The sequence below is a fragment of the Acinonyx jubatus genome, chromosome B2 (assembly GCF_027475565.1).
Source record: "Acinonyx jubatus isolate Ajub_Pintada_27869175 chromosome B2, VMU_Ajub_asm_v1.0, whole genome shotgun sequence".
NCBI classification, from domain to species: domain Eukaryota; kingdom Metazoa; phylum Chordata; class Mammalia; order Carnivora; family Felidae; genus Acinonyx; species Acinonyx jubatus.
Genome location: NC_069385.1, coordinates 19692446 through 19707135, shown reverse-complemented (window position 1 = coordinate 19707135; position 14690 = coordinate 19692446). Strand labels below are relative to the sequence as shown.

General features: G+C 37.0%; 1 protein-coding gene across 8 annotated transcripts in view; it reads left to right on the top strand.

Moving 5' to 3' along the window:
* ADGB (androglobin) overlaps positions 1 to 14690 on the top strand; it is a 164754-nt gene that overhangs the window by 72040 nt on the left and 78024 nt on the right. For all 8 annotated transcript variants that reach the window (XR_008298287.1, XR_008298286.1, XR_008298288.1 and 5 more), the window contains 3 exons: positions 1331 to 1505; positions 5138 to 5228; positions 9982 to 10111. Coding sequence is in view for 2 of the 8 variants with exons in the window: in XM_027056687.2 (XP_026912488.2) it covers positions 1331 to 1505; positions 5138 to 5228; positions 9982 to 10111 (396 nt within the window). In the remaining 6 variants the exon portion in view is untranslated. The remainder of the gene's footprint in view (positions 1 to 1330; positions 1506 to 5137; positions 5229 to 9981; positions 10112 to 14690) is intronic.

Here is a 14690-nt window from a genome sequence, read left to right as displayed (position 1 = left end):
CAGAATTTGGCGACAGAATATATTACTTTAACTTTCGCAGACTTTTGATTTCTTATGGCATATTTCAGCTATCAGTTAGTAACTGAAGTTCTGCTTAAATATGATACTGAATTGTGCCAAAGCAGCGTGGCTTCAGGATATCTGAACAGTCGAATATGGGAAGCATCGTCCCAGACAATGACTTGATTTAGCAGGATTTAGGGCAGCCTCTCTCCTCTGCCCTTCTGTGAAAGGCTCCATTGTCCACAGAGATCATGGGGATTTCCTGTGGGAGAGCTTCTGTTGGAGGGTGAAGGCATGAGCCATAGACAAGGCACTGGCTTATCACCTCATGGACCTCACACACTACATGTAGTGGATTTTTTCCTTAAAACTATGTAGCCGTTCTGGTGACTAAACAAACAAATAAACGAACAGACACAACCTTCACATATTAAGCACTGTTATTAAAGGTTTAACCTAGAAATTTACCCAAGGGATACAGGAGTGCTGATGCATAGGGGCACTTGTATCCCAATGTTTATAGCAGCACTCTCAACAATAGCCAAATTATGGAAAGAGCCTAGGTGTCCATCAACTGATGAATGGATAAAGAAATTGTGGTTTATATATACAATGGAATACTAGTTGGCAATGAGAAAAAATGAAATATGGCCTTTGTAGCAACGTAGATGGAACTGGAGAGTGTGATGCTAAGTGAAATAAGTCATACAGAGAAAGACAGATACCATATGTTTTCACTCTTATGTGGATCCTGAGAAACTTAACAGAAGACCATGGGGGAGGGGAAGGGAAAAAAAGTTAGAGAGGGAGGAAGGCAAACCATAAGAGACTCTTAAAAACTGAGAATAAACTGAAGGTTGATGGAGAGGTGGGAGGGAGGGGGTGGGTGGGTGATGGGCATTGAGGAGGGCACCTGTTGGAATGAGCACTGGGTGTTGTATGGAAACCAATTTGACAATAAATTTCATATTAAAAAAAAAAGCTTTAACTTAGAATAGTAATGGTTGATTAATGTTGGGCCAAACTGAGGTGCTGAGATTTTTTTTCAATCTCAGAACATCTTAAACTTTTAGAACTGAAGAGTGGCCTCTAGTTCAAGTCTCTCAAGTCTCTCATTTTGTAAATCAGTAGATAGGGGTCTCTGGGGGAAAAAAAAACATGATAAGAAATGCCAATGGTACTCACATTTATGTTAGGAGGTAGAAATATGGGTTATTGTTCCTTTACTACTACTTTCTTGTGGTAACAGCATTTTCATAATGACAAAGTATTTTTTATGCATAAGGCAATTGCACATATCCTTTTAAATGTGCCTTCCACTCTTTAGGCTGATTCTGCTGAGAAGCTGAGAGAATATGGACTTTCCCATATCTGTAGCCATCCTGTGCTGGTGACTAGAACTAGGTCTTGCCCTCTCATAGCACCTCCAAAGCCACCTCCCATACCTGCCTGGAAAATCTTTCGTCAAAAAAAGGAAACTGTTATAACAGATGAAGCTCAAGGTATGGGTCATGTTGTCTGGAAATCTTTCTGATTACCATTTCTCTATCTGTAGGTCTAACAGTTGAATTTGTAATAGAATACATCTATCAAGGCAAGCTACCCAAAATTATACCTAAAGCCTACTTTTAATTTTATATCTAAATGTTATGTCTTTAAATTTTTTAGTGTTATTTATTTTTGAGAGGGGGGGAGTGAGAGATAGAGAGAGAGAGAGAGAGAGAGAGAGAGAGAGAGGATGAATGGGGGAGGAGCAGAGAGAGAGGGAGACACAGAATCCGAAGCAGGCTCCAGGCTCTGAGCTGTCAGCACAGAGCCCAACGCGGGACTTGAACTCACAAACTGTGAGATCATGACCTGAGCCAAAGTCAGACACTTAATCCGACTAAGCCACCCAGGTGCCCCTAAATTTTATGTTTTTAAAGGGTTAATTCTCCACATTTCAGAAGCTGAATAGTTTGGTTCACATCTAAACTGACAAGATATATCCAGGCCATTCTTTGGGTGAGAGTATTGTAATTATTGTGATAGAAAATGGTTTGTAGCAAATAATATTTAAAAACTTAGGTAACATATTTAAGCCCCTGGTGTGAAATCACTCTAGAGTGCCCTGTAGAACATAGTCTTTGAATTAACTGATTTAAATTTAGAATAGAAACTGACCCTTATTTAGAATATAGGGATATAACTTCATTCTTGGACTCCCCCTGTGTGAATACTGTCATAAGCCACCATGAATGGTAGTTGTGCTAGAAATAAAGAGGTTCATGTGGGCTCAGGGTGGGGTGGGGGACTGTGCTCACCTAGTTCTTTTTTTTTTTAACTTTTTGATCATTTTTTTTGAGTTTATATATTTTGAGAGAGCATGAGTGGGGGAGGGGCAGAGAGAGAGGGAGGAAGAGAATACCAGGCAGGCTCTGCAGTGTTAGCACAAAGCCCTACAGGAGACACGATCTCGGAACCGAACTGTGAGATCATGATCTGATCCCAGATGAAGAGCTGGACATTTAAAAGGCAAAGCCGCCTCGGCGTCCTGCCCACCTTGTTCTTATTCTCAGTTTACTTCCAACTTCTTCGTAATCCAAATCTCAGTCTTTACTCCTTCAATGTTGTTCTCTCCAAGTCTTCATTCTGATTCCAGTATTTCATAAGTACCAAGTTTGAATGGCAAAAGAAATGAGTGAGAGCATTAAAAGAAACTCAATTCTAAAGCAGATGCATGAGATGGGATTAAAGGAGAACGAAAACTTATAATTTAAAAATTATGGCCTATAGGACGCCTGAGTGGCTCAGTTGGTTAAAGGTACAACTCTTGGTTTTGAAATATACATATATTTTTTGAAATATATATATATTTCAAATATATATATTTGAATATATATTCAAATATTTGAAATATATATATATATATATATATATATATATATTTCTTATTCCAAAAAGCTTAAATTGTCTTTGTTCAAAAAAGCTTTCTTTAGTATGTCTTTTGTGTTTGTTTTCTTGATTTTGCACTTCCTCCCTTTGTCTTTGCTAATTGCTCATGATTTTCTAATTGTATTCATCCAGCCACAGTATACCACCTTCTAGAGGTTACTGCATTACAGGCTATGTTCACAGGCCCGTTACCTGAATGCGCAATGAAGGCAAAGCCACCTTGAACATACCTAGAGCCCGTTTACCAGTGGCCTCACCGTGAAGCTTATAAGTATGCTCTAAGCGGGGCAGCTGGGTGGCTCAGTCGGTTAAGCACCTGACTTAGCTCAGGTCATGATCTCGCATTTCGTGCGTTCCAGTTGGCGTCGGCGTCAGCGTCAGGCTCTGTGCTGGCAGCTCGGAGCCTGGACCCCGCTTCGGATTCTGTGTCTCCCTTTCTCTACCCCTCAGCCACTCATGCTCTGTCTCTCTCTCTCTGTCTCTCTCTCTCAAAAATAAATAAACATTAAAAACCAAACAAACAGTATGCTCTAAGGGTTCGGTCCCGTGCACCAAGGCTTATACCCCTATTGGTGGCACCTGCTGTGGCTCCTAATACCAATGCAAGTGTTGCTGATTCCTCATGGCAGGGGACCAGGGAACCCTATCTTGGTCACAATGCAGTACGGAAGTCTCCGTGGTGCTCAGGATTCTACAACTGCAATGGTCACATGGATTGAAAGACTTACCTGTTCCCTGCCTCCTACTTTCAACCATAATTTACATGTTTTTAGAATATAAATTAACAACTGTAACCATGTGATTTTCCTCGCCTTTGCTTCTTGCCTACATGGTACAAGCAGTACAGCTGGTAGCAAAGATTTTCTAGCAAAACACGCTCAGTCTTTGCCAGAAAAGAACAAAGACTAAAGAAATATCTGGTTTGGGTGGAAAGAAGAAAAGGTCAGGTTTGTTGTTGTTGTTTGTTTGTTTGTTTATCAAGCCTATCTGCCCCTCTCTCTCTCTTGCTTGATTATTTCAGTCTTTTCTTTACTTTCTTGGAGCTTCTGCAGTTGACTCTTGGTGCCTGCCAGCTGCTGCATTGGGATACAGGAACTTTGCAATTTCCATTCTTTCCTCCCTCTCTCCCTCCCTCCATCCTTTCTATCCTCTTTCCTGTTCTCTGTCCTTCTGAACCAAAGATCAGCATGCACATGATGCTTGAGAGAAAATCTTTGCTCTAAAATACATCAAAGAATAGCTGAATAAAGGGGAAAATATTGAACATACAGGTGTTTTCTCTCTAATGTTTAATTCCTGTGATCACCATGTTAGTGCTTGAGCTCTGTTCCGTATACACTGAGAATTTCTTTTTTTTAAATGTTTATTTATTCGGGCACCTGGGTGGCTCAGTTGGCTCAGGTCATGATCTCATGGTTTGTGAGTTCGAGCCCCGCGTTGGACTCTGTGCTGACAGCTTGGAGCCTGGAGCCTGCTTCGGATTCTGTGTCTCCTTCTCTCTTTGCCCCTCCCCCACTTGTGCTCTGTCACTCAAAAATAAATAAATGTAAAAAAAAAAATTTAATGTTTCTTTATTGATTTTGATGGGGAGAGGGGGAGAGAATTCCAAGCAAGCCCAGTACTGTCAACACAGAGACCGATGCAGGGCTCAAACCCACAAACTGTGAGATCATGACCTGAGCCAAAATCGAGATTTGGAAGCTCAATCCACTGAGCCACCCAGGTGCCCCTCCACTGAGAACTTCTTACTTCTATATTGGCTTCTTTAGCCAATACTCCTTTAGGAGTATTCACAAAGTCTTTCTTGATCTAATGCTTTCTTTCCTTCCCATGACCTTGACTTTGTTCCATTTTTGGTTCTAGTACCATATCCAGATATTAGTCTGTATTTTTTCTTCATATTTGAGCATCTGTGTTGCAGAGGTTAACTAAAAGAACAGTTTTTAGTGAAAAACTTTTAAAGAAGTAGCAATGAATGTCCAGTAATAATAAGACAATGTTTCACATTGTAGGTTTGCTGGGTAGACAGTTAATCTCATCAGCACTGCAGTAGATGTTAAGTTATGCATTTAATTTTAGAAGATTAAAAAACAAAAGTGTATCATACTGAATCAATAATTATCTTTTAGATTCTTTTAGAATCTTCTAGATCTTATAGAACCAATGATAAAGAATCAATAATAGAGCATTTTTCTTTTAGAAACAATAATAAAGAAGCCCGAACAGTTTCTTGAAATTTCAAGTCCGTTTTTGAATTATAGGATGAATCCGTTTACAATTCCAACAGAAACGTAAGTATATCACATTCCTTCCCACAAATACATCTGGTTGACAAATGAAGTGTTTGTGAATTGTCTCACAACTGTGAGACAAATTGTCTGACAATTATGCTTTGGTGACAGTGATTGCAAGAAAACAATAATCTTAGATTCTTTTCCCCACAGTAATAAGTAGCTAAGATAAATTCTGAATCAATTAAAATAGAGCTTTAATATGTCTGGCTTTACAGCCTTGGCTACTGTTTTAGAACAGTGAAGGATTTTGTTGAACCTTAAACATTAGCACTAACAAATGCTTTTGGTTATTATCTGATACTTAAATTGTAAGATCAGATGATTGTCATAGAAACTAGGGAGATGAAGTATGTTACTTTTAGAGGAAGAAACCCTAAATAGAACAACAAAGAAAATAAAGAAGTAAAAGGAGGAGGAGAAATCCAAATATATTAATATTTGAATATGACAACGAAAGAAAGACTAACATCCTGGATCTAAAATTTCTAATGAGTTCAGATAAGGGAACAGGAAGTCAACAAATAGTAATAATGTGAAGAAATAGTGAGTGATATGAGTGGAAGTGATGATTATTACCACTCAAAGTGTGGTAATTTTTTAAGCAGCCATGCATAAGTAATACATAGACATACGCATGTGTCAAAGATTACCAAATTTATACTCTGAATTTTGCAGATAATTGTACTTCAATTACCCATCAATGAAGTTGTAATACATAAAAATAAATAATAATATGTGAAAAGTTTTTAAAAAATTAAATAGGAATTCTAGGAATTCAATAATTCAAGGAATACAATAATAACCGAAACTAAGAATTCAATGGATGTATTTCATCAGAGATTAGATGCAACTAAAAAAGACAGTTAGCAAAAGGGAAAATAGATCAGAGATAATATCCAGACTGAAGCACAAAGACAAGGAAGAAAGAAAGAAAGAAAGAAAGAAAGAAAGAAAGAAAGAAAGAAAGAAAGAAGAAAGAAAGAGAAATGTATAGTAAAAACAAATGGAACAAGTTGAAAAGGACCAACATACTTCCAAGTGGGTCTCAGAAATAGAGGATAGAGAGATGGGAGAATAGTCAAAAACTAAAAATATAATGGCAAAATATCCCAAAAGTAAGAAAAAAAAAAACCCTCAAGTCAAGATTCAGGAAGTTCTGAAATCCAGCAAGTAAACACAGAGAAAAGTGCAGCTGGACCCAATCCCAGTGAAACCGAAGACAAATCAGATACAGTGACCTGCAGACAGTGAAAGAAATGCTGCCTCACAAATCAACATGGATGAATGTCACACACACAAAATATTAGACCAAAGAAGCCTGGTGTAAAAAGTACATGGGTTGTTTTAAGGATTCTATTAACGTTCATTATGAGAAGAAAAATCAAAAGCAATCTATGGTGTTGGAAGTCAGGAGAATAGTTTTCAGTGGTGAGCAGGACTGGCCGTGGTTGGGAGACCTATCCGGCAGGACTCATGGGGCACTGGCAACAATAATGTCCCTTGATCAGCATAATGGTGATATGGCCGCGCTTGCTTTGAGATTTTCAGCAAGGTTTGCATTTATGATTTGCTCCTTGTTTGAATGTATTTTAAACTTAAATAAAACTTTAGTGAACATTTTGAATGGTTTATATTATCAGTCACACAGTGGCCATTAGACGTAGGTTAGCCTTCTTTGGACGTATTAAAATCCATGACCGGAACGTAAGCGGATGAAGTAAAGCAGTCAAAATTGAGATCAGAAGGCAGTTCGTTGTATGGTTTTACTTTCAGAGCCAGTCAATTTACATTTTATGAACTCTCTAAGTTGAAAATGTTAGAGATATTCTTCCAATCGTTTCCTTTTAAGGTTCCTGTCAACTCTATGCATTAACAATTGAGCACTGAGAGGGGGTTAGGAGGGACCCCTAGGCAGCCCTAACACAGGACAGTCATTGGCAGTCAGCAATGTCAAGCCTTGAAAGACAGCTCTATAAACCAAAAAGACAGTGTGCTGCTACTTTAATTTAAAAAATTTGTTACTGTTACGAATTTATAAATCTAGTTTTAACTTTTAATAAAATTTTGTTATACATAAATCTATTAATTTCCACTAAAGTTTTAAATAAATTTAGTTTTCTGAATTTATTTATACATTAAAATTTTTTTTAAGTTTATTTATTTTGAGAGAGAGAGAAAGCAAGGGAGGGGCAGAGAGAGAGGGAGAGAGAGAGAATCCTCCACTTAGCTTGGAGCCTGATATGGGGCTTGAACTCACAAACTGTGAGATTATGATCTGAGCTGAAATCAAGAGTTGGATGCTTAGCTGAGCCACCTAGGTGCCCCTATTTAAACATTTTAAATGGCATTTACAGTATCATTATATTTTGTTATCTCTTTAAGTACTTTAAAAGCCAAAAATCATAGCAAATAAAATCTTGCAAAGTATTTAAATCATTATAAAAGTTCAAATAACCAGGGCATCTGAGTAGCTCATTGGGTTAAGCATCCGACTTTGGCTTAGGTCATGATCTCACTGTTGGTGAGTTTGAGCCCCATGTTGGGCTCTGTGCTCACAGCTCAGAGCCTGGAGCCTGCTTCGGATTTGGTGTCTTCCTCTCTCTCTGCCCCTCCCCTGCTTGCACTCTGTCTCTCTCTCTAAAATAAATAAACATTATTTTTTTTAAGGTCAAATAATCAAATTCACATATTTTGAGAAACTTAATTTTTCCTATACCTACCATTAGTTTTTATAAACCCAAATTTTCTTATACCTTGTAACATAATCATAAAACTAAAATTAAATATGCTGTATAGATTTTAAAGCCTAATTTGCTGCATTATGTAACATGCTAAATTCTTTCATATGCTAGAAATACAAAATAGCACATATACATAGAATTTTCCTAAACTTAACATAAAAATGTTAGTGTTTCATAATTTTTCTAATTAATTTCATACTTAATATTACCTACTAAGATGATGCTTTTTTCCACTTCAAGTCCCTTTTTGCTGTCTCTCAATTGATTGAGGTTTCATACTAACCAGAGATTTTATGGATTTTGAGAGCTGCAGACCACCAGGAGAAATTTCCTCACAATTCAAAATGTCATTCCCAAATTTCTAGAATCTCTGTGCCAGTAGGCACCACATATGGGTTGGTTTCATAACCTGAACTCCCCGAGTTACTCCCTTACTCTATTTTCTTATATTTTCCTTCAGCTTTATTATCTGGTCAAGGTGGACGGAAGTCTACAAACCAAATCTAGGTGACTTTGGCACCTGATTAGATTCAACTAATCTATTCACTGTTTGACTCTGTTATGAATTTCCTGGCATATTTATTCAATCTGCCAGAGCCAAAAACAAAGATATGTGAATGACATTTTATCGTACAAGAAAGAAATGTCCCTTGTCCAGCTTTGCTGTGCAGTCAGAGTTCTCAGGTCAATATGAGTGCAAGCCCTTTTTTGGCGAGCCCTTGAGAGCGACTGCGATCACAAGTGCCTTTCCCTGGAACACTACCTCTGTAGCAACATCCCAGAGTTGCCCATTCTTGGCTCCTGGCCAAGTGGAAGCCGCTCAGAGCCTCACAACAAATATGTCTGTGCTACCCTCTAGCGTCAGCTTCAGGTAAATCAGAGATGCTTAGCTTGTGAATTAAGAACTTTCACTAAACATTCGCAAAGAAAAAAAGAAGTTTAGGAAGACTGTATACATGAAATTTAATTTTATCGTTGACAAACACTTAAAGTAAAATATATGTGCTATAACAATGTCTTTTTATTGTGCCTATAAACTTCGAGGTATGACAATGGCGATTCAAGGTCTTATCAGTAATTACTTGAAAGGAAATCCTGTACCCTTGAGTAGCTAGTAAGAGTGCCACAGTTATAAACTGAAGTGCTCAAGACTCACAATTTCTTACTCTGAGCCCTATTTCACTGATACATTACTCTGATGCTGAGTTAAATCAAGTCTAAATGTAAAATTCCTTTGTTCTGATCATCAACATTTAAAGATGACCACCATAGTTTTAAAATAGTGCGTTGACTGATAGAGATACTTCTTGTACAGAAAGCAAGTCAAGGTTTTTAATGTGAAATAAAAATTTGTTATTGGATGCAAATTGATGATATGATGAAATGAACAAAATCAGAAATTTCTCTTGACTAAACTGCTGTTATTTAATATACAATGCAATGGCATTAAGCCATGAAAGAGAAGGGAATCTTACCATTTATGACAACATGAATGGACCTTGAGGGCATTATGCTAAGTGACATAAGGCAGTCAGAGAAAGATGAATACCGTGTGATCTCACTTACATGTGGAATCTAAAAATTCAAAAACAAAAACAAACACCTAAGATACAGAGAACAGATTGGTGGTTGCCGGAGATAAGGGGTGGCTGACATGGGTAAGGGGGGGGGGGTCAAAATGTACAAAGTTCCAGTTATAAAATAAATAAGTCATGAGATGTAATGTATAACATGATGACTATAGTTAACAATATGTATTGCATATTTGAAAGCTGCTAAGAGAGTAAATCTTAAGAGTTCTCATTACAAGAAAAAAATGATAACTATGTATGGTGATGGTTGTTAACTAGACATATGATCATTTTACAATACATATTAATGTAAAATCATCATGTCGTACACCTGAAACTAATATAATGTTATACAGCAATTATTCCTCAATAAAAAATACAGTTATAACTTTAAGCAAGACATTAAGGTAACAGAGGTTGTTTTTTATCTTTTATTAGTCATTTTGTACAATATTTTATCAAGAAAGGGGTACCTCCAGGATCTGGTTTATCTTCCCTTACTGAAAATGATGAAACCATCACCTTTAGCCAGCCAGACTTAATTCAGTTGACAGGAACGGTATCTCAGGTAACTATGTTACTCTTATTATTGGCCCAAATCTTAATTATAAATGTTTTTTTCTTAAATTGTGAAATATGTTATACACCAAACAATGTATAACGTGCATCTGAACAGAATAAAGAATACCATGAAAATAAGCTTTTTACATATCTATCATCTAGATTAGAAAATGCCATATTCATAGCAGTCCCCTGCGTGTCTCTTCCAGGTTGCATCTCCTCTCTGCCATTCAGAGTTTGTCATTAACCAACCTCATACTCTTCTAATTTTTCCAATTATGTATACGTTTATAAACAATATAACCTTAGTTTAATTGCTATATAATTTTATCTGAATGGATTCATATTAATTCTTCTGGGACTCCTTTCACTTAACATCAATTCTGAGATTTGTCTCTTGCTGCGTGTCACAGTTCATTCAATTCATTTCACTGGTTGAAGGTATTTAATGGATAACCAACCTACTGTTTTGTTTTTTTTTTTTTTTATCTTTCACATTGTTGATGGTTATATTCACTGCTTCATGTTTCTTTTTTTTTAAATTTTTAAGTGTTTTTATTTATTTTTGAGACAGAGAGACAGAGCATGAGCAGGGGAGGGTCAGAGAGAGAGGGAGACACAGAATCTGAAACAGGGTCCAGGCTCTGAGCTGTCAGCACAGGGCCCAACGTGGGGCTCGAACTCACAGACCGCGAGATCATGACCTGAGCTGAAGTCGGACGCTCAACCGGCTGAGCCACCCAGGCGCCCCGCTTCATGTTTCTTACTATTGTAAGCAGTAATACCATGACTATTCTTTGCTGTCCCTGTATGCATGTGTAAGAGTTTCCTTAGTTCCAGGGTTTATAATCTTTTATGGACAATGGGTCCCTTTGCCAATTTTTTAAAAAATTTAACACACGATGACAACAACTAATCTGTGTCTGCGTATTAGTTGACTATTGATGATAGGGAATAGTGGAAAGCAAAACAGCTGTGTGTGTTAGCACTGTGAGGACACACAACTTTGCTGTCTGGGGGTGGAATGACTGCTAAGTATAGTTGCCTGCTAAGTATAGTATGATTGGGCAGCTACAGGTCATGAGAGTATCCATAGAGAGTAAGATGTAGCCACTTGAAACCTGACAATGGGCCTCATAACTGTGTAATTTCAGAGTACTGATCAACACATGTGACATTTTAGGATATTTGCCATTCTTTTTTTTTTTTTTTTGATATTTGCAATTCTAATGATACGTAGGGTACTGTGATTTCTTTTGTGTGTAAAGTCACAATTATTGTTAACAACATTGTGGCTACTCACCTGCATTGATAAATTGATAATGGAGGAAAATGCTGAACTTGGGTTAAAGATGAATTTTTTCAACCATCCGTGTTCACGGATTCCTGAAATCTTAACAATGAGTCCCAAAGGACACTAGGCTAGGAATCCCTGCTCCAGAATGTGAATCTGGCAGTATAATTGTTGGGTCATAGGGCATTTACCCATTTAACATCACAACAAAATGCCCAACAATTTTCCAATACAGGTGTATCTATATCCACTTCTGTCAGCCCTGGATAAGAATTTTCTTCACACCACATCCTGGCCAACACTTACAGTGTCTGATATTTCAACTTCTGCCAGTGTGGTGGGTGTAAAAAGGTAGTTGTTGTTTAAAAGGTAATATATTAACATGTTAAAAAATAAAAATATAAGGCATACATTAAGAAGTCTTGTTTCCATTCATGTACTTCTCCATTTTCACTGCTCTGCCCTCTGTAGGACACTTTCGGTGTTTCTTTGTGCAAATGCAAAGAAACACACAATAATCCATCACCTCCCCTTTTTCTGTTCAAAATTTAACAAACAAAAGAGTTTTAACTGAATATGTACAGGTGAAAATTTATATCTATACCTAAAGAGTGTCTTTATTCTTAAAATTGCATAATATTTCATTATGTGAATGAATCACAGTTCATTTCTACCAACCTCTACAGATGGCATAAGATAACTTGTGGGGCAGGCCATTGCATAGAGGTAAACAAGTTTTTTTAGAATAAGTTGAAAAGCAGACTAACAAATGAGAAATCTCATAAAGAGAATGAATAGATTTTTCACACTTTTAAAGTTTTTCTTTAAGTTTTAATCTATTCCATGCAGTATTTTTAAAAAGTCAAAAAGTACCCAAAACATAAAAATAGCCAACCTGTTTTATTCCTCCTCATTCCTTAGTCTTTCTCTCCAGAGTCAATCACTTTTATTTTATTTGTGTTTCTTCTGGTGTTTATCTCTACATTTCTTTTTTAAAACTAGTTTTATTTCTTTCTTTCTTGTTTTCTTGTTTTCTTTCTTTCTTTCTTTCTTTCTTTCTTTCTTTCTTTCTTTCTTTCTTTCTTTCTTATTTTTTGAGAGACAGAGAGAGAGAGAGAGACAGAGAGAGAGAGCATGCATCAGGGGAGGGCCAGAGGGAGAGGGAGGGATACAATCTTAAGCAGACTGCATGCTCAGTGCAGAGCCCTACCCAGGGCTCTATCCCACAACTTAGAGATCATGACCTGAGCCAAAATCAAATTGGCCTCTCAGTGGACTGAGCCACCCAGATGCTCCTGTATCTCTACATTTCTAAATAGTAGGCCTTACGAAGGCAGAGACGATGATTTTATAATACACTGTTTTCTTTCAGCACTAGTGAAAATTCCTAGCACATGGCAGACACAATTATGTGTTTATTGAATGATGGGATTTTGTTATTTCTTTATCTATCAAGTTAGATATTATCCCTTGTTGTGGAAGATAAGGATACAGTACTGTCTTCACTCACCATCACACACCTCTGCTTTCTTCTCTCTTCCAGGTTTTTTTTTTTTTTTTTTAATTTCAGAAGTCTTTATTGAATTGATATTCTAGTTATTTAAGGATTATTACTGTGGAAGCAAATACAAAAACATTTCTTACATAGATTTTTGTACAAGCTAATTATGGTGTTTTTTCATTTGGTTACTTTTTTTTGTTTTCAAGTTTGTGTGTTTGTTTGTTTAGGGAGAGAGAGAATGAGTGTGCAGGAGCAGGGGAGTGACAGAGAGAGAGGGACAGAGAGAGAGAATCCCAACCAGCCTCTACACTGTCAGCATGGAGCCTGATGTGGGCCTGAGCCCATGAACCATAAGATTACGTCCTGAACCAAATCAAGAGTCAGACACTTAACCGACTGAGTACCCCATCATTTGGTTACTTTTCTATGACACATTAGTAAACCTTCCCAAATAATGAATGGAAGAAAGAAAAGAGAGAAAAGAAAGGAAGGAGGGAAGGAAGGAAGGAAGGAAGAAAAAGAAAGAAAGAAAGAAAGAAAGAAAGAAAGAAAGAAAGAAAGAAAGAAAGAAAGAAAGAAAGAAAAAAAGAAAAGAAAAGAAAAGAAAAGAAAAGAAAAGAAAAGAAAAGAAAAGAAAAGGGAGAAAGCAAGGAGAGAGGAAGAAAGGAAGGAAAACAAAATCCCTCTGAAGACTATTTGGCACACAAACACATTAGGTTTTCTTTAAGTGCCAGTTATGTTCCTGGAGACACCTCCCCACCCCAGAATCCTTTGCTTTCTTGCTACAGTTCAAATGAATGGAACCTTACACCCGTCATCTTGAGACTTCCTTTTGTCTCTCTGTGATGGATTTCTTGTTTTCTGGAAACTATGTTTCTAGGTTAAAACCTAATTTTGGTGAATTGCATTTTCCAAAACTTCTGGGAAAAGATTTATGAGAATTGGAAATTATGAGAATTGATGTGCTTGCAGTTATCTATAATCCACCCTCCACCTGATTTATATTTTGGTGGGATATAGATTTTAGTTTAGAAATCATTCCTTTAGAATTTTGAAGTTCTTCCTTAATCCCTTTCCTTAATCCCTTGTGTTCTACCTTTAAGCATTGGTTTTCTTTTTCTTTTTCTTTTTAACTTAACCAAATGTCCCCTCCCCCCACCCACACACACAAAGAAGAATAGTTAACTATGTTAACTGTGTGAGGGGATGAATTTGTAAATTATGTTGATCTTAGTAGCATTCTAAAATGTATTTACAGAAATATAAACATTGCCCTTGAGAATACACATGACATTGGGATTCTTGATCATTTGTATGTGACTCTCTGCCATCTCAAAGACCATCTTTTCATTCTTGGAATAATTAAACTTTGCAGTGATTGGCCTTGGTATGAGTCTTTTTCATGAACTGTGCTGGGTACTCCATGAACCCATTCAACCTGGATAATTTCTCCTAATAGTGTTTCCTGGAGGATTTATTCAGTCTGGATGATTTTTCTTAATACTGTTTCTTGGAGAGTTCCTTCTTCTCAACACAATGTTAAGTACATTCACATTGCTGCGCAACCGATCTTCAGATCTTACTTCACATTACAAAACTAAAACTCTATACCCATTAAACAGTTTCTCATTCCCCCTTCTCTCGGTCCCTTAGAACCACCATCGTACTTTGTCTCTATGAATTTGACTACTCTAGGTGCCTTATATAAGGGGGGATCATACAGTATTTATATGCTTGTGACTGGCTTATGTCATTTAGTATAATGTTCCCACAATCCTTCCCATGTTGTAG